At 37.7% G+C, this 22880-nt stretch overlaps 2 protein-coding genes across 3 annotated transcripts in view; one reads left to right on the top strand and one right to left on the bottom strand.

The window, feature by feature from the left end:
• The window catches only part of LOC137385304 (ELKS/Rab6-interacting/CAST family member 1-like), a 29077-nt gene extending 12798 nt beyond the window's left edge, over positions 1 to 16279 (bottom strand). The window contains exons 1-9 of one of the 2 annotated variants that reach the window (XM_068071743.1): positions 16143 to 16279; positions 13393 to 13458; positions 11475 to 11627; positions 10975 to 10998; positions 8536 to 8912; positions 7392 to 7638; positions 2874 to 2993; positions 1928 to 2041; positions 1585 to 1731 (exon numbers count right to left, since the gene is read on the bottom strand). In XM_068071743.1, the coding sequence (XP_067927844.1) occupies positions 1585 to 1731; positions 1928 to 2041; positions 2874 to 2993; positions 7392 to 7638; positions 8536 to 8912; positions 10975 to 10998; positions 11475 to 11627 (1182 nt within the window). In that variant the 5' untranslated portion in view covers positions 13393 to 13458; positions 16143 to 16279. The remainder of the gene's footprint in view (positions 1 to 1584; positions 1732 to 1927; positions 2042 to 2873; positions 2994 to 7391; positions 7639 to 8535; positions 8913 to 10974; positions 10999 to 11474; positions 11628 to 13392; positions 13459 to 16142) is intronic. The other variant, XM_068071744.1, reaches the window with a different exon arrangement.
• A 200-nt stretch (positions 16280 to 16479) lies between these two features.
• Positions 16480 to 22880, top strand: part of LOC137385306 (cyclin-J-like) — a 44836-nt gene continuing 38435 nt past the window's right edge. The window contains exon 1 of the mRNA XM_068071746.1: positions 16480 to 16502. Within this exon, the coding sequence (XP_067927847.1) occupies position 16502 (1 nt within the window). The 5' untranslated portion in view covers positions 16480 to 16501. The remainder of the gene's footprint in view (positions 16503 to 22880) is intronic.

Genomic DNA, 22880 nt, shown 5'->3' with positions numbered 1-22880 from the left:
GTAGTCTGTTCCTTGCTTAACTTGGTTTGATACTCTGACGTATATGAAAAACAGTTTAGTGAAAATTCTGGGCCTGACAGCATTAATGTTGCTTCACACAAGGGAGAGTGCAAAATATAGGTGACAACAGCATAGCTTCACCCGTTTTTTGTTCGGAATTTATTTTCCCAAAACTCTGACGAGCTAGTCAAAAAATACAGCGCCACTCTCTATTAGAACGTCACCGCTAATAAAATGCCATTATAGGGGAAGGGTTAAAAAATACAACGCCATGGCGTTCAAATAGAGATTTGACGGTAATTGTCAATGGGGATTGTTGATAACCAATCGTATTGGTGATGAGCACAGGTTGAAGCTGGTATATAGATACATCTTACAAGAAGTAAATAAGTAGCTAGACTTGATGAATAGACTTGATATCAAATGAAACTAGGTAAGTAATGTTAAGTAATGCTAAGTAATGTTGACATCTCACTATAAGCCTATAAAACATGAACAATTTCAAGAATAGAATGTAACAAACCTGTAAGAATACATTCATCTTGCCAGCTGTGGATTCGCTTTAGGAATGAACAAAATCGGCGCTAGTTATTATATTATCCAAAACAATTGAAAGCCAATGAGATAATCTCTTTAGAGATTTCAATGGAAGTTAATTAGCGAGAGGATTATTACGATAATATGTAATGCTGGTGTTATTATAGCAATCTATGGGTAGCCAGTAGCGATTCTATTTGACACAATAGACCGAATAGAGAAAGAGAACAATAGAGATACAACTGCATTACGTGAGTTAATTACAGTGGCTTCAAACAATGCTAGCAAACAACTGAAGAGGAGTCACTGATTGATTCTGTCTGCCACTCTAAAGTCTCAGAGATAAACTCATATTATACCCATAAGAGTGATTTCATGAGAGACAGTCACCACCAGTGATACTCTTCCTAGTATTATTGTCTGATTTCAGAGAGAATGCTTATGGGCTCTGCGATATCAGCAAAATAACAGCAAGCCTCATGTTGTCATAATCACACTGTCAACTACCCGGTACACAGGCATTACCTAGCAAGTACTCGAACAATGGATACAGGCTAAGTAAAGGTTACTGCATTTTCTGGGAGAGTCCTACACTACGGTTCCATTCTGCGAATGATGCAGATTTGGAGTTGTGCACACGTTGAGTTACCGTGCAATAAGTGTTACATAAATGTACATTAGTATGTTGAGGATTAACGCAAGCGCTTTGTTGGATTAATGCGGCGCATTTGGAACCCCTCAAATAAAAAAAGAACAGCTGAAGTGTGTTAAACATTTAAAATGGAATAGCTTGCAGGCGGCACTTTCTTGTGCATCATTCGCAAGTGTCGTTTTTATCTTTCGCGACCGTGAAACATTCGGTGAAAATTTGCGAGTAACGAAGCTCGCTTGACTTTTACCGTTTTTGTTTAGCGGACAGCGTTAACTTGTGTATCGACTGCGTTATGGAAGCATAGCGCTAGTGAGACCGCCGCTGACTCACCACGAAGTAAGAGATACGAGTGAGGTGGAGTAGGGGAATGAATACAGTACTAAACAAATAAATACCCGCTGTAATTTGCTCGATTCTTCAACAGCGTTCTTTGTATCATTCTCAGCACTGGACAGTTGATGCTGCAACCTGCCTATTTCACTCCTCAGGTCGTCCTTCTCTGCCTCACTGTTCAGTATTGTCTCTATCGGTATGTTTTTGGTCTAGACAATAAAAGTATAAGACAGCATGGCAGTGGCCTACGCAGGAAACACACAAAGGGTATAAGAGAAACAGGAATGGCTGTGCCAGTACACATCCACTCACATAATATAAATTTACAGGGAGACTGCTAGGAGTGTCATTTTACACCTCTATCTATGCCTGCAACTATAACTAGAGCCCGTTAGACAAACCAACCTGAAGCATTTCTACGAGCTTGTTTATGCTCGCATCTCTCGCTGCCAGAGTCTTCTTCTGCAGCTCTATTCGCTGTTCCATTTCAGTGACTGTACTTTGTAAAATGCGCAGTTCCTGTTTATAACACAGAAACCTTGACCTTGCTGGTGTAAATACAATCTTAAATGCAAAAATAGCTATCATAGGTCACAGCCACACAGAGACTATCCTTTAATATAAAAGACATTATTAAACTTTAGAAAAACGAAAGCTGGACGCCTATAAATATTACAGAGTAACAAAAATATGAACTTTTACACCAATCTTATATAAATCCAATTAAATGATTTTAGGTAAATTAATATTGAAGAAAACAATGTTTCATACTAAATTTTAAACATGTAAGTGATAATAATTGTTAGCAAGAATACACGAGGATTTATGCAAATATTTCATGAACCAACAAGTTTACAAGTATGCGAACATACCCATGCATGAACCCATATATTTCAACTCAAAGCTTGCCTAGGTAGACCAGAGCAGACAATGACTCACTTGTACCATAACTGAAGAGAGTAGCTGGTTCTATACTCTAATACAAAATTTCTAACCTCTGAACACAATGACTCCATATTATACTAACTACAGAATAAACATTGCTTAGTTATGAGACTTATAACACTAGAGGAGTTAACATAATTGTAATTACACAAGCATGCCCATACCACTAGACATGAAAATATGTCAACCATCTAGTGCCAACAAACATGTTTATTTAAAAGAAAAAGCGAATTAATAAGTTGTCTACCACGGCATATATTCACTAGTATGCTGGGTATTTCACAGAGTGTATTATGTCATGCAGTGTTCAAGACATCTGATACGTAATATGGTATTTCATTCAGTGAACATACAATTGTTTGGGTCATATACAATATTACACCACACAACTGCGGGTGAAGGCTACCTTCTCTTGTCTGTCCTCCTCTCGGTGTTGGGAGATAACAGAGACCGGAGAACAACTGGAGTCCCTAATACCTTGTAAAGTTAGTCGTTCTTCGGCATTTTGTAACTTTGCTATGGCAACCTGTGGTCAAACAACATGTTTCAGTAAGTTTCAGGAATAGACAACTATTACAGGAATAGACAACTATTAAACCAACAGCCTTAGTCCTACCATGTTTGTACTGACACTGGGACTATACATGACTGCTATCCATGTTTGTACTGACACTGGGACTATACATGACTGCTATCCATGTTTGTACTGACACTGGGACTATACATGACTGCTATCCATGTTTGTACTGACACTGGGACTATACATGACTGCTATCCATGTTTGTACTGACACTGGGACTATACATGACTGCTATCCATGTTTGTACTGACACTGGGACTATACATGACTGCTATCCATGTTTGTACTGACACTGGGACTATACATGACTGCTATGTAGCAGAACTGTATAAGATCATGCTACCCTTTGCACAGACCAAATCAGTTAAATATGACCACCAAAACTTTCTCCAGCTAAACTCCTAAATTTTCCTGAGGAAAGGAGAACTTTAAATGCCAATCATACATGAGAATTATCCAGATAACAGGTTGATAGTAGTTGATAGTAGTGATCACACGAAGGTATATGTACCTAGTTGATCACATGAAGGTACATGTATGTATGCCTAGTTGATCACATGAAGGTATGTATGCCTAGTTGATCACATGAAGGTATGTATGCCTAGTTGATCACATGGAGGTATATGTACCTAGTTGATCACATGAAGGTATGTATGCCTAGTTGAACACATGAAGGTATATGTGCCTAGTTGATCACATGAAGGTATGTGTGCCTAGTTGATCACATGAAGGTATATGTGCCTAGTTGATCACATGAAGATATATGTACCTAGTTGATCACATGAAGGTATATGTACCTAGTTGATCACATGAAGGTATATGTGCCTAGTTGATCACATGAAGGTATCTATGCCTAGTTGATCACATGAAGGTATATGTGCCTAGTTGGTCACATGAAGGTATGTATGCCTAGTTGATCACATGAAGGTATATGTGCCTAGTTGATCACATGAAGGTATATGTGCCTAATTGATCACATGAAGGTATATGTGCCTAGTTGATCACATGAAGGTATGTATGCCTAGTTGATCGCATGAAGATATATGTACCTAGTTGATCACATGAAGGTATATATTCCTAGTTGATCACATGAAGGTATATGTGCCTAATTGATCACATGAAGGTATATATCTATGAGATTTGACACAAACTGAAGTTGAAGTTAGATAGCGTAAACACTGCTCCAGGAAGTATAACTGTTTAAGCTAATCAACTATGGGCAGGTATTGCTTGCAATTTTATAGCCACTGCCTAGACATAACCACTTGCAAGTACATAAGCCAATTAGGGAGATGAAATGAAAGGGCTGCTTGGGAGAGGCTAATTGAAACTGAGTCCCTTCATGTTACTTATTTAGATGTGAGCTTAGAAGCACGTATATGCTTATCTCCACCCCAGCTCTGTACATCTACATGTACCACAGCTTTATAACTCTATTCCTTCTCTACAACAGCCCTATACCTCTATTCCTCCTCTACCACAGCTCTATAACTCTATTCCTCCTCTATCACAGCCCTATACCTCTATTTCTCCTCTACCACAGCTCTATATCTCTATTCCTCCTCTATCACAGCTCTATACCTCTATTCCTCCTCTACCACAGCTCTATAACTCTATTCCTCCTCTACCACAGCTCTATAACTCTATTCCTCCTCTATCACAGCTCTATAACTCTATTCCTCCTCTACCACAGCTCTATAACTCTATTCCTCCTCTACCACAGCTCTATAACTCTATTCCTCCTCTACCACAACTTTATAACTCTATTCCTCCTCTATCACAGCTCTATAACTCTATTCCTCCTCTACCACAGCTCTATAACTCTATTCCTCCTCTACCACAGCTCTATAACTCTATTCCTCCTCTATCACAGCTCTATAACTCTATTCCTCCTCTACCACAGCTCTATATCTCTATTCCTCCTCTACCACAGCTCTATAACTCTATTCCTCCTCTACCACAGCTCTATAACTCTATTCCTCCTCTACCACAGCTCTATATCTCTATTCCTCCTCTACCACAGCTCTATAACTCTATTCCTCCTCTACCACAGCTCTATAACTCTATTCCTCCTCTACCACAGCTCTATAACTCTATTCCTCCTCTACCACAACTTTATAACTCTATTCCTCCTCTATCACAGCTCTATAACTCTATTCCTCCTCTACCACAGCTCTATAACTCTATTCCTCCTCTACCACAGCTCTATAACTCTATTCCTCCTCTATCACAGCTCTATAACTCTATTCCTCCTCTACCACAGCTCTATATCTCTATTCCTCCTCTATCACAGCTCTATAACTCTATTCCTCCTCTACCACAGCTCTATAACTCTATTCCTCCTCTACCACAGCTCTATAACTCTATTCCTCCTCTATCACAGCTCTATAACTCTATTCCTCCTCTACCACAGCTCTATAACTCTATTCCTCCTCTACCACAGCTCTATAACTCTATTCCTCCTCTACCACAGCTCTATATCTCTATTCCTCCTCTACCACAGCTCTATAACTCTATTCCTCCTCTACCACAGCTCTATAACTCTATTCCTCCTCTACAACAGCTCTATATCTCTATTCCTCCTCTACAACAGCTCTATAACTCTATTCCTCCTCTATCACAGCTCTATATCTCTATTCCTCCTCTACAACAGCTCTATAACTCTATTCCTCCTCTACCACAGCTCTATATCTCTATTCCTCCTCTATCACAGCTCTATAACTCTATTCCTCCTCTACCACAGCTCTATAACTCTATTCCTCCTCTACCACAGCTCTATAACTCTATTCCTCCTCTACCACAGCTCTATATCTCTATTCCTCCTCTACCACAGCTCTATACCTCTATTCCTCCTCTACCACAGCTCTATAACTCTATTCCTCCTCTATCACAGCTCTATAACTCTATTCCTCCTCTACCACAGCTCTATAACTCTATTCCTCCTCTACCACAGCTCTATATCTCTATTCCTCCTCTACCACAGCTCTATACCTCTATTCCTCCTCTACAACAACTCTATATCTCTATACCTACTCTACAACAGCTTTATATCTCTATTCCTCCTCTATCACAGCTCTATAACTCTATTCCTCCTCTACCACAGCTCTATAACTCTATTCCTCCTCTACCACAGCTCTATATCTCTATTCCTCCTCTACCACAGCTCTATACCTCTATTCCTCCTCTACAACAACTCTATATCTCTATACCTACTCTACAACAGCTTTATATCTCTATTCCTCCTCTACCACAGCTCTATATCTCTATTCCTCCTCTACCACAGCTCTATACCTCTATTCCTCCTCTACCACAGCTCTATAACTCTATTCCTCCTCTATCACAGCTCTATAACTCTATTCCTCCTCTACCACAGCTCTATAACTCTATTCCTCCTCTACCACAGCTCTATACCTCTATTCCTCCTCTACCACAGCTCTATATCTCTATTCCTCCTCTACAACAACTCTATATCTCTATACCTACTCTACAACAGCTTTATATCTCTATTCCTCCTCTACAACAGCTTTATATCTCTATTCCTCCTCTACCACAGCTCTATATCTCTATTCCTCCTCTACAACAGCTTTATATCTCTATTCCTCCTCTACCACAGCTCTATACCTCTATTCCTCCTCTACCACAGCTCTATATCTCTATTCCTCCTCTACCACAGCTCTATACCTCTATTCCTCCTCTACCACAGCTTTATAACTCTATTCCTCCTCTATCACAGCTCTATATCTCTATTCCTCCTCTACCACAGCTCTATAACTCTATTCCTCCTCTACCACAGCTCTATATCTCTATTCCTCCTCTACCACAGCTCTATACCTCTATTCCTCCTCTACCACAGCTCTATACCTCTATTCCTCCTCTCCCACAGCTCTATACCTCTATTCCTCCTCTCCCACAGCTCTATACCTCTATTCCTCCTCTACCACAGCTCTATACCTCTATTCCTCCTCTCCCACAGCTCTATACCTCTATTCCTCCTCTACCACAGCTCTATAACTCTATTCCTCCTCTACCACAGCTCTATATCTCTATTCCTCCTCTACCACAGCTCTATACCTCTATTCCTCCTCTACCACAGCTTTATAACTCTATTCCTCCTCTACCACAGCTCTATACCTCTTTTCCTCCTCTACCACAACTTTATAATTCTACTCCTCCCCTACAACAGATTTTAACTCCTACCATCTCACTTGTATCTGTTGTTATCTAACCATTCCTTCTACCATCTCACCCATATATGTATAGGAATAGGGTAATTTTACCCGTAATGGCCCTTACTACTACTCGACCCCGGGTATGGTAACCGTTCAATTTCTCTCACCGTCTCACCTGTTTTTCATGTTGCGCTGATGACAACATTTCCTGAGTTTTTTGAAATTTTTGTGTCTCTTCTTTCCGTAATGCACGCTCCTTCTTTAGCTCGGGAGACCAGAAAGTCTTGACACTTGCTATGTATGAATTGAGTTGGCTCTTGCTTTGCTCCAATTCACGCTGAGATATCGTATAGTCCTTGTTGAGGTCGACTAGCTGTGTCTGCAGACTGAGTATAAGCATGCTGCTTTGACTCTGCTGATACCTGTAAAGCATGCCATCAGATGCCAAAGTCAGCTGAATAATATTTCACTAGACAACAAGCAAACAGTGTAGACCGGTGGACAACAATAACAGGTGGATCAGCCAACCATTCTATAGGGTTGCAGGATATCAAGATTAGCCAGCTGTAGGAGTTGACTACTGAAGATAATACCTTGGGTGCTCATAGCCTACTTTACACCGTCTTACTTGGGTGCCGTCTCGACTCGCTGACATGTGTGGACGAAATCCTCTGTATTTACTTCATATCGGCAGCGTTACAAATACTACATATCATAAACTTGATAGAAGTGTGTTCTATCCTGAATCAGACTGACGATGACAACAAAGGAAATCACCTAGATTTTATCACGTCGATCATCTATGGAGAATAACATGACAGCGAGTAAGTTTAGTATGTGAGCGCATCATCCTCCATAGCTAAATGAGATCGATATGCTAGCAGCTGATTTAGGCCTGGAGAGAGCAGTAGGCATTGTCTAGTCCTGCGAGGGCAACTGTTACATAACATTATGATGGACATAATGTTTGCCGCAATAAATTAAACAATGCAACTACTACAAACTGTTGGCCAACGATGAGTTGATATCTACAACCTCCGATACATTCAGACAAAACCAGTGCAAGGTTTGTAATGCATATCTAAGCTGTGCTTACTTCTAACAACGACTAGGTATTCGGTCTCATTGCAAACTTGATTTGGCCATCCTACCCATAGCAGAGTGTTACAAAACAAATGTGAACAAGGCCTGAGCCTTCACCGTACATAACTCTCTCCGGCACTGCTTCCCCAGAAGCTGCCTATAACACCACAGACAATGATGAGTTTTGAATTGATGCCAATTAAGCTGCATGACAGCTATATAGTAATTAGACTCACCGGAGATCCGAGGCTGTCTCAGGGTCAGCGGGGTCAAACACCCCGTCAGCGAGAGACCTCATGCTCAAAGAAACGAGCGGATAGTCTCTGTCGAGGGAGCGGTTTCTCTGCAGACTTGATGACCTGGTTGTATAGTCTCCGGTGCCACTACGCTCAACAGATCGGTCCCTTTGATCACGGTAGCCGTAGCGACTCATGGCAGCTGACCGATCGAGGGAGCTGAACTTATCCCTCGGTTTATTTTCATGTGATTGACGAATGTCCAGCGATCCATACTTGTCCGCATATGCCTTGTCCCGCTTATGCAGCCTCGACGTGTATGGCGAGCTGGACGGCGAGGTCAAGGTTATAGGACTGATGCGTCCATCTTGATCCATCTGGACAAGAAAAGAATATGTAAGTAAAAGGCGCACGCAAGAGCGCCATTCGGGTGCGCCTAGCATCATGCACTCAAAGCTGCAGCAGCGTGGCAACTGAGGATACGCCACTCTAGCACACGACAGTCTGGGTGCTAACACCTCGAGCAGCTGGCTAGAGGCGATGATTAAAGACCAAAACGGGAAAAGATAGAGCTAGTAGAAAGCAGCATGAGCGCTCTATGAGACTCTTGGGACTATGCAGAGAACGACCAGACCCGTGCAGGAAATGATGAGCATAGTATCTAACATATTATGTATTATGTTGTTACGGACTCAAGAGTTGACCTTTTGTTGGTCAACCTCAGTCAATATGTCCAGCCTGCTGGGCTGAATTCCAGTCTAAGCGCCTAATCCCAGTTTTACATGACTACTAGTTATACGGACAGCTCTTTCAGACACAATTGCGCTTGCAGTAAAAAAAATATATATTTTGCGTTTTAAACAATATATTTCAATGCGGGTCAATTTTATATTTGGTCGGTCTCACACAAAATACTATGAGATAGCCGGATATGAGATACCATAAGATAGTCTGATTTAAGATACCATGAGATAGTCTGATATAAGATACCATGAGATAATCTGATATAAGATACAATGAGATAGTCTGATATAAGATACCATGATATAGTCTGATATAAGATACCATGAGATAGTCTGATATAAGATACCATGAGATAGTCTGATATAAGATACCATGAGATAGTCTGATATAAGATACCGTGAGATAGTCTGAAATAAGATACCATGAGATAGTCTGATAGAAGATACCATGAGATAGTCTGATATAAGATACCATGAGATGATCTGATATAAGATACCATGATATAGTCTGATATAAGATACCATGATATAGTCTGATATAAGATACCATGAGATAATCTGATATAAGATACAATGAGATAGTCTGATATAAGATACCATGATATAGTCTGATATAAGATACCGTGAGATAGTCTGATATAAGATACCATGATATAATCTGATATAAGATACCATGATATAGTCTGATATAAGATACCATGAGATAGTCTGATATAAGATACCATGATATAGTCTGATATAAGATACCATGATATAGTCTGATATAAGATACCATGAGATAGTATAATATAAGATGTCATGATATAAGATATCACTTTTCACCCAATAATACCTAATGAGAGGTATTCAATATTTATCACAACAATGTACTGCAGAGAAATTTTTTCCGTAAACTTTTCACCCAACAAAAATGATTAAATGAAAGAAGAAACGTGATTGAATTATAACTAATTGTTCACTGAACTATTCAGTTCATGTTACCCAACTAACAGACCCAGTATCATTACAAATGCTTGAATATTTATTATCCCCCTTGTTAATGGGTAAATGTTGACTCCTCAGAAGTCGTGGCAAGTAGTGGCAAGTGTGTGTCAATGTTGATTACACAGCGTAATGAGAGCTCGTAGCACCAATGAGAAGCAGCAATACCTGGGTTGTTAGAGTAGCCTTAGTTCTAAGTGAAATAGTTAGTGGGCAGTTTATTGTAGTCTGGTGTTCATAGTCCCTCTATTTCATCACAGGGAAGAACTCTAGCACTCCGTGTGCTCATGCAGTTTTCATTGGTGAGTTTTCAAACAGCAGTTCTAGCTTACCGTATTAACTAAGTTTTTAGGTAATTGGTAATTGATTTTCAGGTAACATGATATAAACAGTTACCCAGCATAGCATTGTAATACAGACAGTTAAAGAAATTCTATAGGATGAAACAATCTTCACACTGATAGAAAACTCATTACACAAAAAAAATATTTCTAGATGCAAATGCTATAGAATGTTTTGTAGAAACCTTCCACCTATCTCATGTTAACGGCTGAAATATGTTTATTTATGCTGAGCAAAAGCAGAGACCAGTCAGCACGAAGAGTTGCCTATAGCGAGACAGTGTGCTTTACATGTAGTTATACTATTGTCAAGTATGGCCCCCTCAGCACTGGCAACCATGCTCGTGTGTAAACACTATCAAATTTGTACTTACTTTTGAAAAGAAGGAGTATAGATGCTAAAAGGAAGGAAGTGAGATTAGCTTACACAGCAATGTCACGACAAGGCACAGCATACATACATACGCTATAAACAAATGCATGGTCGTACAGGAAGTGTGATAAGAGCTCGTGCGGAGCGACAAGTAGGGATCCTACACAAGTAGGTCTGGAGCTAGGCCAATGTTGTGTACAACAGACATGACGACCATAGCCAAGGCAGACATGAGCATAGAGCTGATGCAGAGGCACCCAGCGATAGCTCACACAACACCGGCTATATTCAATGATATGAACTGTCCAATCTTCCACTTGAAAAATCAATGAATGTGTAAGGAGAGGATGCCGCGGGCCTATCATTGCTGCCTAATGAATAGCATAGGATATATTACTCAGCTTTGCCCAGTTATTTCACCTCCTACCCAGCTTTACAGCCAATAAACTGAGCTAAGACAAATAAAGTGAAATGTGTAAAACACATTTGAGATAATTTTACCTGAAGACTGCCGGGGCTGTCGAGTTTGCTCGTTGAACTAAAGGCAGCGGGTTGGCGAGACTTTCTGGGGAGTCTAGGTGACATGGTATGTTGCATCGCTCCACTCGCCTTGGAAGACTCTGACGAAGTACGGCTTCTCGTATTGGCTGACATCTATACAGAGATAACAACTTATGAGAAATCTAAGCGGTTGAGTTTTTCCGCTATTCCTTTAGAGGGTTACAAATGTTACCAGCATGACACATCAAGTAGTTGGATAGATGGCTCCGCATGTACAATCAACAAAGAAATAAAGCTCAACAGCCTCCAGTCATTTTGTAGTGAAGAGCAAGAATAAGGATGTGTGAAGTCTCTTAGTGGAGTGTGAAGGTCATAAACCATACGCTTAAGGTGGCTAACAGAGAAATGAGTGTCTCATATCAACTAGGAGCAGCTGCAATAACAATTACGCAATAATGCAATAAATTAAAATACACATTAAGATAAGGAAACACAAACAAAGTACGCATTCCGCACTTCGGCGCAATCACATCGAATACAGTCATACTTCGATATGCCGTGCCCAAACATATGAAAAATTTTAAATACAAGGAAAATTCGGAGTACACTTTTGCCTTCAGATACGGGACAAATTTGAGATATAAGCATACTAGCCAATTCTCGGTGCAGCCGCCGGTGGCCAAGTATGAGAGAGGCGACTTTCGAAAAGTGACTCATGAAAACGAGTCAAAAAGAGCCAGAAGAAAAGTAAAAAGCTGAAAATGAAAACAAAATGAGAGTTTAATGCAGCGTAAGAATAGTGAGTGAGTAAGTTAAGTACATTTAAGTTCAATTTAAAGTTTATGTTACGTTACGTGACAAAACATGCCCCTGTCAAGTCTAACATACCAAACATGCCCCTGTCAAGTCTAACATACCAAACACGCCCCTGTCAAGTCTAACATACCAAACATGCCCCTGTCAAGTCTAACATACCAAACATGCCCCTGTCAAGTCTAACATACCAAACACGCCCCTGTCAAGTCTAACATACCAAACACGCCCCTGTCAAGTCTAACATACCAAACATGCCCCTGTCAAGTCTAACATACCAAACACGCCCCTGTCAAGTCTAACATACCAAACATGCCCCTGTCAAGTCTAACATACCAAACATGCCCCTGTCAAGTCTAACATACCAAACATGCCCCTGTCAAGTCTCTCTTACACTATCTTTAACCGCTACCATCTGTCTCAAAGGTAGTGGCTCCATACGGTACTGTACATAATAATGTTACATTCTATTCTAGATCATAACCACTAGATAGGTATTTGTTATTTTGTGAGCGTAGGTGGTGAATTAGAGCAGTTAAAACACGTCTTTCCATTGTATTATCTCATTTTAGCTGTTTTTTCATAGAGATTCAACAGATTAATTTGTATTTAGTTATTTTATATTTAGGAGAAATTGGTTTGAGATATGAGATAATTGACATACGACCTCGGCTCAGAAACGTAATAAGCTGGTATGTGGAGGTATGACTGAACTAGTATGACTGAACGGTACTGAACTAGAAACAGTACTATGTGTACATCGTTGAATATACGTGCTAATACCTGTCACATACCAAAAATGAAAGATCACATATTGAAAATATATCCTTTCAGCAAAACACCAAGAAGTATACAGCAATGATAAAATGGCACAGCAGTTCTGGTTACAGTAGATCTCTCTATTACAGTGTTCTCTCTATGCTGCTTGTAAGCAAATAGCAAGTGTTGTCAATCCTTGCATGATATGCCAATGAAAATTCTATAAGGTTACCAGCAGGCCTAATGCTTTCCGCATTCATATAAGGTCATAGTGAAAACTAGTATGGGAGTACCCGCTGTTTAGTTTATGGGCTCCCATATCATAGTTGTGTAGAAAATGTCTCACCTTCTACATGGTCTGTACTGGTTCCTTAAATAGCATGAAACAAACTCCTGGGAAAAGTATCCACACCTACAATCACCGTTGAAGCAATACTGATGGTACAAGTCTTTAGGTTTGTGGATAATTGCGTTCGATTGGCACATATATACATGTATATATAATTCTATGTGATTCCTCATAGACAAACCCAAAGAGAGAACCGATATACTATGTATGAAGCTAGTAATAAAATAAGTAATGTTGAGTTTTACTAAAATGGATTTGTGGTACAATTTGCTTCAGGCTTGTGCAATTGCTAGAAACAAATTGTAGAGTGGAGCCATTTTAGTAGAATCTATTTCACTTATTCTTTAACTGGCCCTATATAAGTATATAGAGCTTTCTCTTTACTTTGGACTGCACAAAATTTCAAAACACATAAAAGTATATACACTAAATAAGTAACACAGATTTCACTAAAAACTGTATACATGAACATAGATATATTCATTTATATATTGAAATTTATCATCCCACGACCAAACACGAGCGAAGCGATTGTTTGGGAGATTTATGATAAATGCATATGTGCACACAACTCACGAAAATTATTCATCAACAGCCGTCGCAAACCCTTGTGTCGAAATCTCATCAACAAATTTAACCAATTTTCAATGGAGTCGTTTAAGTATAATAACGATACAAAACAGATATAAACCTATTTAAATATCTTACCAAGTCTTTATTATTTGTAGAAAATTTCCTAAACCTTACCCATTTGATCGAATTATACATAAATAGACAGATTAATTCAGCCCAAAATCGTTATTAAAACTTGACAAGCCTTAATTATATCAAAATTAAGACCGGCAAACGAAATGCCGAGCGACAGAGAATAGAACCATTAAGTCTTGCGCAATTCACGAAAAAAACGTGCACATTTCACCAGTCTATAGCATTGTCCAATTGCCGAAGGTTTCTGTAATTAACGTAGAAGGACCGAAAAGTAATCGTTTCTTTTTTGCCGATTTCAAAGTAACTGACATTTTGTTATGATTTTGGACACTTATGGGTACTTCGGTATTCCAACTGATGTCCAAAGCAGTGAAAGTAAAGGAAATGACAATGATATTTTTTCTAACGATTCTTATGAGATTATTACAATATCCTATTTAATTATAAGAATAATTATTCGATTTTATAAGATTTAAATATAAGAATAATTATTCGATTTTATAAGATTTAATTATAAGAATAAGCATTCGAATTTACAAGATCGAAGTATATAGTGACCGATGTTGGGCAATATGTTACTGTTATTACTTTTTTTAAATCGTTTTGTTAAATAGATTTTTTTTAATCTATATAAATATCACAACTTCTTGATATTGTTAGCTATGATGTTTTGAAATGTAAACATAATTGTGCATTGGTTTTCTATTATTACTGTATTACTATATTAATAATATTGGTTATTCTAATAATATCAGTGCATTTTACTTCTAATATTGCATTTCTCCTATTGCGGAGAAGAGATATAAACATATAATCTTTTCCTTTCATTATTGCTGTTTGTTGTACATTTGTCCAGGGCATTACAGCTATTATTGCAGTTATCCTATTGCACTGCAGTGCCATTTGACTGCTGATATTGCATTTCTCAACCATCTACGAATCAACCATCCATTGCCCTTTCTTTTTTCCAATATCACTTTGGTCGTGGGCTGTATGACAGTGGAATTTCTAATACTTAGAACTAAAATCAGAGTGCTCAACATAGGATGGAGCAGTATAAATTAGAAAACTAAATAGCTTACTTATCTTTTTTTCAGCTACTGGCAGCATCTACTGAAGTTCCTAGCTTGAGGATTGCACTAGCAAAAAACTGCTAGTAGCTGAAAAAAGATAAGCAAACTATTAAATTTTCTCATTTATATATATATATAGTAATAGTTATGTAAAACAGTTGCACTTAACTTTCAGCTACTGGCAGTTTCACGACTTCTTCCGTCAATCTACAGGCTGCTAATCTTCAGGCTGCTACTTCAGGCGTAGCAGCCTGAAGATCGACGGAAGAAGTCATGAAACTGACAGTTGCTGAAATTTAAGTGCAACTGTTTTACATAACTATTACTATTTGCTCGAATTTCTTGTAGAGCTCTTTTATTTTAGTGTTACTTCACTGTATTATTTTATAATATAGTAGAATCTCAGTTGTAATTATATATATATATATGAATATATACATACGTATATATTTATGTTCATGTACACAGTTTTTAGTGAAATATAAATAAATTAAATAAATAATATAGACATATATATATACATGCTGTATCTATATGTATATATGTCTAGGTATAAATATATATATATATATATGTATGAGTGTGTATATAAGTTAAACGGATGTTACTAAAATGCACATGTATATGTGTTTATATAGCAAACACATAAGTTTGAAGCTCAAGCAAATCAACAACAAAAATATAAGATAACAACCTCTAAAAAGCGTTGCTCTATATATTATTTATTTTCTACATTAGCTACTCCTTTGTTTGGCTAGTTGCCTAGTCTCTATGCTACACAACAATTTATTAATAGCACTCACATAAGCTGGTCAATAAGACATGTTAAAGCGTTGAAAAAAATTTGATAAAACATGCTCATTTATTTTAGTCTCTGAGAAATTGACCGATCCCACCTTTACCATTGTGCCATACTTCAGCGCTTGGTCATACTCATAAATCATTTTTGACAATAAATTCATTTACCGAAATTTTGCTGTAAAACCATCCAGTGACCTTGCTTTGTGCTAACCTTTCGTCACAGCACTTGCCAACATTGTTAAATTCATAATTGTTATAATTTCATTAAAAAAAGTTATTGTATAGTTACACTGAAATACATCCACCGAACGAGGCCGGATATCGCAACGCACCACTTAATTGACTCGGTGTGCGTAGTTCGACGACCACGAAAAGAGAAATAAATGTTGTAGGTTTGAAATAGTATCAAAAAACCGCAATAGATAAATGTGAAGAGCCAAGGCTTCAAAAAGTTTACGTTATCACGTGGTGCACATGCTTTCCTTCTGAAGACTGAGCAATATCTGAAAGCTTCATCTCAAAATAGTAAGTTGTTTTGGCATTTGTAAAACCCTTTTAACATAACACTGAAATGTTATATATGATGTATAGATATACATTTTAAATTTTGCTCAAGAGAATACAAAAGTGGACTTATAGATTCAACCTCGATTGGATCAATCTCAACAAGGCTAAATCACGGCATCCACTTGTGTGGACCTCGACAAAGGCTAGTCACAATTTTGTCATGCTTTGAAATATCGAATACTTGCTATTATGACTTGGCATGGTATTAATTTATGCCGGCAGAATTCGTTAAAGCTAAACGTACAAATAAAATCGGTAATTCTATTTCTGTTTACAATATTAGGCATACTCAGACCTGCCAACCCAAGAGTGGGGCAATGCGTGAGATTTGGTTTTGGGGCAATTGATGTATCAATGATAGTATATATAAAATTATGGAAATTGGGGCAAAGGTCTCACGCATTTACAGTTTTTCTTTGGGGTGATTGCGTGAGTCTCACGCCCAATGCGTGAGAGTTGGCAGGTATGGGCATACTATACATTATTTTATCTTTTTCAGACATCAGCGTCATTCTATTAGAGTATAAACTATTAAAAACCGTTTCTGTCGGTAACATGTTTTCATAACTCACGAGATATGGCACTCTATATGATATGGCTCTCTATATGATATGGCACGCACGAGATATTGCAAATATAATGATCACTATATTATCTGATGACTGACAGTATTGTATGTATGGAAGGATTCAAGTTTATTTAGAGCAACTCAGAGAATGTAAGTGAAAGCATGTCTGCACAGAACCATGACCCAGAGCACATGCTCATGTGCATTTCTAATTGACATATATTGTATAAGCCCAAATATACACATGCGTCTATAACATCTCTCTTTCTAACCAAACAAAAAATGAAGAAAAAACAAAACCTAAGCTGTAAAGCAATATAACCATTGCTACAAATACCAATGCATACAATGAATATTTCCCAGCGACCTGCCAGGTCAATACCGTGTAAGCCCATTAACTGAATCAAACCACAACCTTTGGTGAAGTGAATGCCCCTAACTATTCTGAAAATATTTATGGTAACATCTACTATCCAATCGTAGCTCGCGGCAAACAGCACAATGTAACCATCCGAAAGCTGTACATAGTCATTGAGCTACTTTGGTTTATGCAGAGGTCGGCTTGCCCTGGATCTAATAGGGCTTGTACTCACCATTCTGGGGTAGCAGTATCGGAATCTAGACTTAGAATCTTAGACTTACCGTAGGTAGAACATGTGAGTCTGAATTATTTACACACTCTGTGGACAGCATCCTAGCTCTCCCAACATTGGCCTGAGGCCCACTAAGATTAGATTGGAGCGACCTGACTGTTGCATTATTGCTACCTATATTGCTTTTTTTGATGTCTACTCCGTTTCTCCTAAAGGTCATGCTTGTATCATTTTTGAGCTCATATGACCTAGACCACTCAAACTTTGTAATCGGACTTGGTATCCTTATCATTTCCCACATGTGCATCATGATAATACTTTTGAAACAGTTGACATTGACAACCAAGTTGAGATTATCGATAGCTTTGTAACTTTAATGGCTCAAAGTATGGCGATAGCAAGCAATGCGAGGCAATTCCTTCATCATCTGCACATAACTGAATTTAAAATATAGTAATAAAGTCATTTGTGGTCTGTCAAAGGACATTTTGCCCTAAAGAATGTAGAATTTGTGGATTGGTGGAATACCCCTAACAAGGCCTGCTACCTGATTAAGCTTATTGTAAGTGGTTCATGTCTTACACCTAAGCTTGATCACAAAAATATTTTAAGACTAATTTTGGTAGCCTCAATATTAAAATGGATGGCTAATATTTTACTTGCCTCTGATTAGATGTATGCAACTTGTTGTCTGATAAGCATAAATGACAGTGTTAAAGCTTTCAGTGAAGTTTAACATTTTCCATTGTAAATTATCATGATGTGATGGCCCTGAACGTTGCTGTTGGAATTGCTAAAACAAATGAGAAAACATTATCGTAGTGATTAACATCTTGACAAAATTTTGGCTTCAATATTCAAGAGCCAAAGTTTATGTTGTTAGGGTTGTCCCTCTTGAAACGCACGATACATTATTGTGTTTAGTGTGAATTTGCAAGTCTTATAAGAAATAGCAGTACATTTTTCGGGCTCTGTCTCGATGTATTGACTAGCTGGTCATTGGTAGACAAGCATTTCGCTTGCATCAACAGAAATTTGGATGAATGTCTGTCGAATTTGTTTTGAATGTTAAGCAAGAATTGAGTGTGTAGGTTGTCTTCTCTTGAATTATATTAATCTCATGGATGCTGAGCTAAAATAACTGTCGCTAAAGTGGAATATTCTCAACTTCTACTCAAGGTACGTGTATAACTTGAGCAGTCCCGTATCTTTATTCATTCCATAGAAACTGAATAGCGCTCAAATCTTATTTATCACATCCCTCATCAAACAAATGTCCTTTCGTTCGGTGTAAAGTTTGTGCCAAAACACCCCAACACTTGAAGGGATATTTAACATCTGCTTAAAGTGATCATTATAACATCAAGTGTGTAAGAATAACAAGAACGTATAAACTAAGTTAGCATAAACTTCATTTAATTGAAATTAGTGTAAGTTACATACATTATACCTTACGAGGTCTGATCCAAAAGTTCCAGGAATGGAGCTATAACTCAAAACGTGTTGCTTCAATTTACCTATCTAGTTAGTCCCCTTCAAAGTACTCCTCTTGGCTACCGATACACTTGTCCCACTTCTCCTGCCATGCAGGGCTGAAAGTCATCGGCGTTGATGCTGTTCAGCTCTCTCGTTGTCGCACATTGAATTGACTCTATACTGTCAAATCTGGCTTCTTTCATAGTAAGTTTTAACTTAGGAAATAGTCAGAAGTCACAGAGAGCCAGATCTGGTGAATATGGAGGATGTGGTAGAACGGCCATGTTGTTTTTAGCGCAGTACTGTTTTACAGAAAAGGCAGATATCACGGTGTAGCACCAATGAACGTCTGGGCCCCAGTTCATTTTTTTGTGCCTAATTTTTTCCTTAACCCACTCAGGACTGTTCCCGAATACATCGGGAAGAGTTGTGCTCTCCAGGGCCCATTCCCGAAGTACTCGGGTTAAACTTTGATTTGCTCTATTGCTTAGCTGTTTAGGTACATCGGTTTTATTCATTCACCAAACGAAGTTTAAGAGTCTGGGCATCATATTGATACCAAATATGTGATTGGACAAGAAAGTTTTAACTAACAAATTATGTGATAGATATCAACTGTTTTGGAAATTTGATGATCGCCATTTTGGAAAAGGTTTATCCGAACGATGGCAAAATTTTTAAGTGAATTAGATGCGGTAATCAGCTCAGGGGAAGAAAATAGCAACAAAAGTAATGTTCAAGAAAAAAATGAGAATTTTCTGATGGAAGAAGGTAAGTTTTATGTGGCTATTTATAGAATTTTACCGAAAAAAAACGATAAAAAGCCGAAATTTTTCTTGTGAATTTCTAACAAACTTTATTCTAACAGTGTAAGATATGGATTTTTTTAATGATACACATGATTATAACATTTTCAATCCAATAAAATTTAGATCTTTTTGCAGCATTAACTCATCACTCTATTACCCCATAATAAACAATAGTTTTATGATTTCCTTGTAGAACTACAAGATAATAAAAATTTCTTATTTCATTTATATCCAATTGTTCAACCCACAATTAGTCAAGCATATAGTTCTCAACCTCAACATCTACTATAAACTAGCCCCAACCACTAGGTTCTAATATTGGTCGATAGGGGACACTTACCACAGTAATCATCTTCATGACTTTTTGTGTTTATATTTACAGTATCAAAAAATATTTGCAATTTGTATTACCAATTGTTAGCTGCAGTAGACTACTTATTTTCAATTTGTTATCAGGTATTTACCCTGAAAAGCTACTAAAGCACAATTTTTTTAGGCTGTATCATATTTGCTACATGAAGGTGAAGACAGTCAAGGGCTTGTGAGTGATGATGCCGTTGATGATGAGCCTAGGGCTTCAACACCAATATCTGATGAATACTGCATCAACTAACTTATAATGGCAGCAAATATGCATGTGTAGTTGGCATCAAATAACTCTCACCGTGTCATAATTTTTTAATGAACACACCCTTATTATACATGTATATATTGTTTCGTTTTCATGCATATTCATTTTTACTGTATTTTTTACAATATATTTTACTGTATTTTTACACCTATTTTTTTGCTGGTAATTGATAGTCTGTTAGCTGGTAACTTGAGTATTTTTTATGCATAATATATTCATAATAACCTCTGCAATGCATTTCAATATAAATTAACAAATTGTTCGATTATATAATTGATAAAACTGTCAGTGACGTAGTGTTGGTTAGAAGCTAGTAACACCTGTTCTATTGCTCGGAATTGAGAAATCCTTTTTTTTATTTGCTGCTGATAAAGTTTGCTATCAATCTAACATAGGTCCAGCAATGCCAGTATCAAAAAACTGCTTGTGAGCTGCTACGAAACATGAAAAACAATTTTGATAAAAAAAAGTTCACAGAATTATTAGAAATTGTGGTCAGTAGAATTTGTAAAGGTGCACAAAAATTTATATCACATTGTAGCCTGGAATGTCTTTGTTAAGCTGCAAAAAACAAATCAAGATTATTTTGAAAAGAACTCTAGTTATACACAATTTTGTGTAGCTCTATTTTAATTGTAAGGCTAGTGAAAAATTAATTAGGCTGGGGGAGCAGTCAACCAATAACTAATTAGTCCTGAATGGGTTAAGGTGTCTCAAATCTCAATATAAACATACTGATTCACAATAGTACCCTGTGGTAAGTACTCGAGTTGTACTAATCCATGAATATCAAAAAAACGTGATCAGCAAGGTCTTTACATCTGACCGAGATATCTTCGCCTTTTTTTTATTTTGGAGAGCCAGGAGACTTCCACTGGCCACTTTGGAATTTAGTCTCTGTCGTAACCATACATCCAAGACTCATCTCCAGTTATTACCTTTAAAAGAAAGTTTATCATTATTTAAAGCTTCCTTGAAATCGTTGCAAGCGTGCATCCCGAGTTCCTTTTGGTCATCAGCTAGCAAGCGTGACACGAACATTGCTGCAACTCTTCTCATGTTCAAGTCGTCAGTTTAAACTTTTTGAACAGTTCCAAAACCAAGTTCAGTCTCTCCAGATATATCTTCAATGGTTAAACGACGATCTGCCATGACTAGTGGCCTCACACTGTGTTTTGACGAGCAAGTTCTTGCCGAGGCTGGTTTGCCAGACCTCGCATCATCTTCAGTGCTGTTTCTACCATCACGAAAACCTTTGAGCCGCGCAAAAATTTGTGTTTTCTTTAGAGCAGCATCTACAGAAGCAATATGTGACGTTTCAACTGTCTGAGTATTTGTTTTCCCTAATTTCACATAAAATTTAATGCAAATACGCTGCTCCGATCGATTAGACATGACGATAAATTTGTTAAAGGTTGACTTGCAACAAAATTCACATTACAGTTTTTGGTATCATAAGATTCACCATGTCTTACTCTGTTGTGTTGTAGGTGCAAAATATATGGGAATGTGATTACAAGCTCTTAAAAGCAAAAAAACGAACATTTAATCGCAGCCACACGAGACCACCGTAGGTTGAATGGGACAAATGAGTTCAAATAGGACGTAGTTGTTACAGGATGGTTTCTGTTTACACTTTCATGCAACCTCATTCGTCGAAATATTTTCACAAATATACTTCATGCATTCAATAAAACTGTGTCTATTGTTCTTGCGCGTCTGTTTTATCGTCATTGTAATGCTGTCACTTTTAGCAGCGATATCTTTTAACTTACCGTAAAATTCGTTAAACTTTTTAACCTTAGCTCGAAGGATTACATATCATTGTCTGATAATCATGACGAGCCTGTTAGTCACCTGTGATAATCGAAAAGTGCCGCAAAAATTATTTGCGAAGTATTGGGCAGGGTTGGCTTGGTTTAAACCAATGGTTTAAACTAAGTGGTTTAAACCAGTCCAAAAAAACCGGTTTTTTCATTAATTTCTGTGAAAAACAATATTTTAAGCTCCTAGTGGTTCATGTGTGGTAGAAATGCAATTATATGTCATTATTAGCTGTGGAAGTTTGTTTAGGACACAGTAGTAAATTGATGGCAAAGCTCAGGTTGAAACTACATGAAATCCTAGCACGACAATGACTTAGTGAATTTCATTTTCAATTGGTTTTATCAAGTGATATAATGATCTCTTTACTGACGAAATATAAAAACCATGTGAAATATACTAATCCAATCATCGTCTCTAATAATGAATACTTTC

Source organism: Watersipora subatra, chromosome 1 (genome assembly GCF_963576615.1).
Source record: "Watersipora subatra chromosome 1, tzWatSuba1.1, whole genome shotgun sequence".
In the NCBI taxonomy this organism is placed as follows: domain Eukaryota; kingdom Metazoa; phylum Bryozoa; class Gymnolaemata; order Cheilostomatida; family Watersiporidae; genus Watersipora; species Watersipora subatra.
This window is presented reverse-complemented; position numbering and strand designations above follow the sequence as displayed.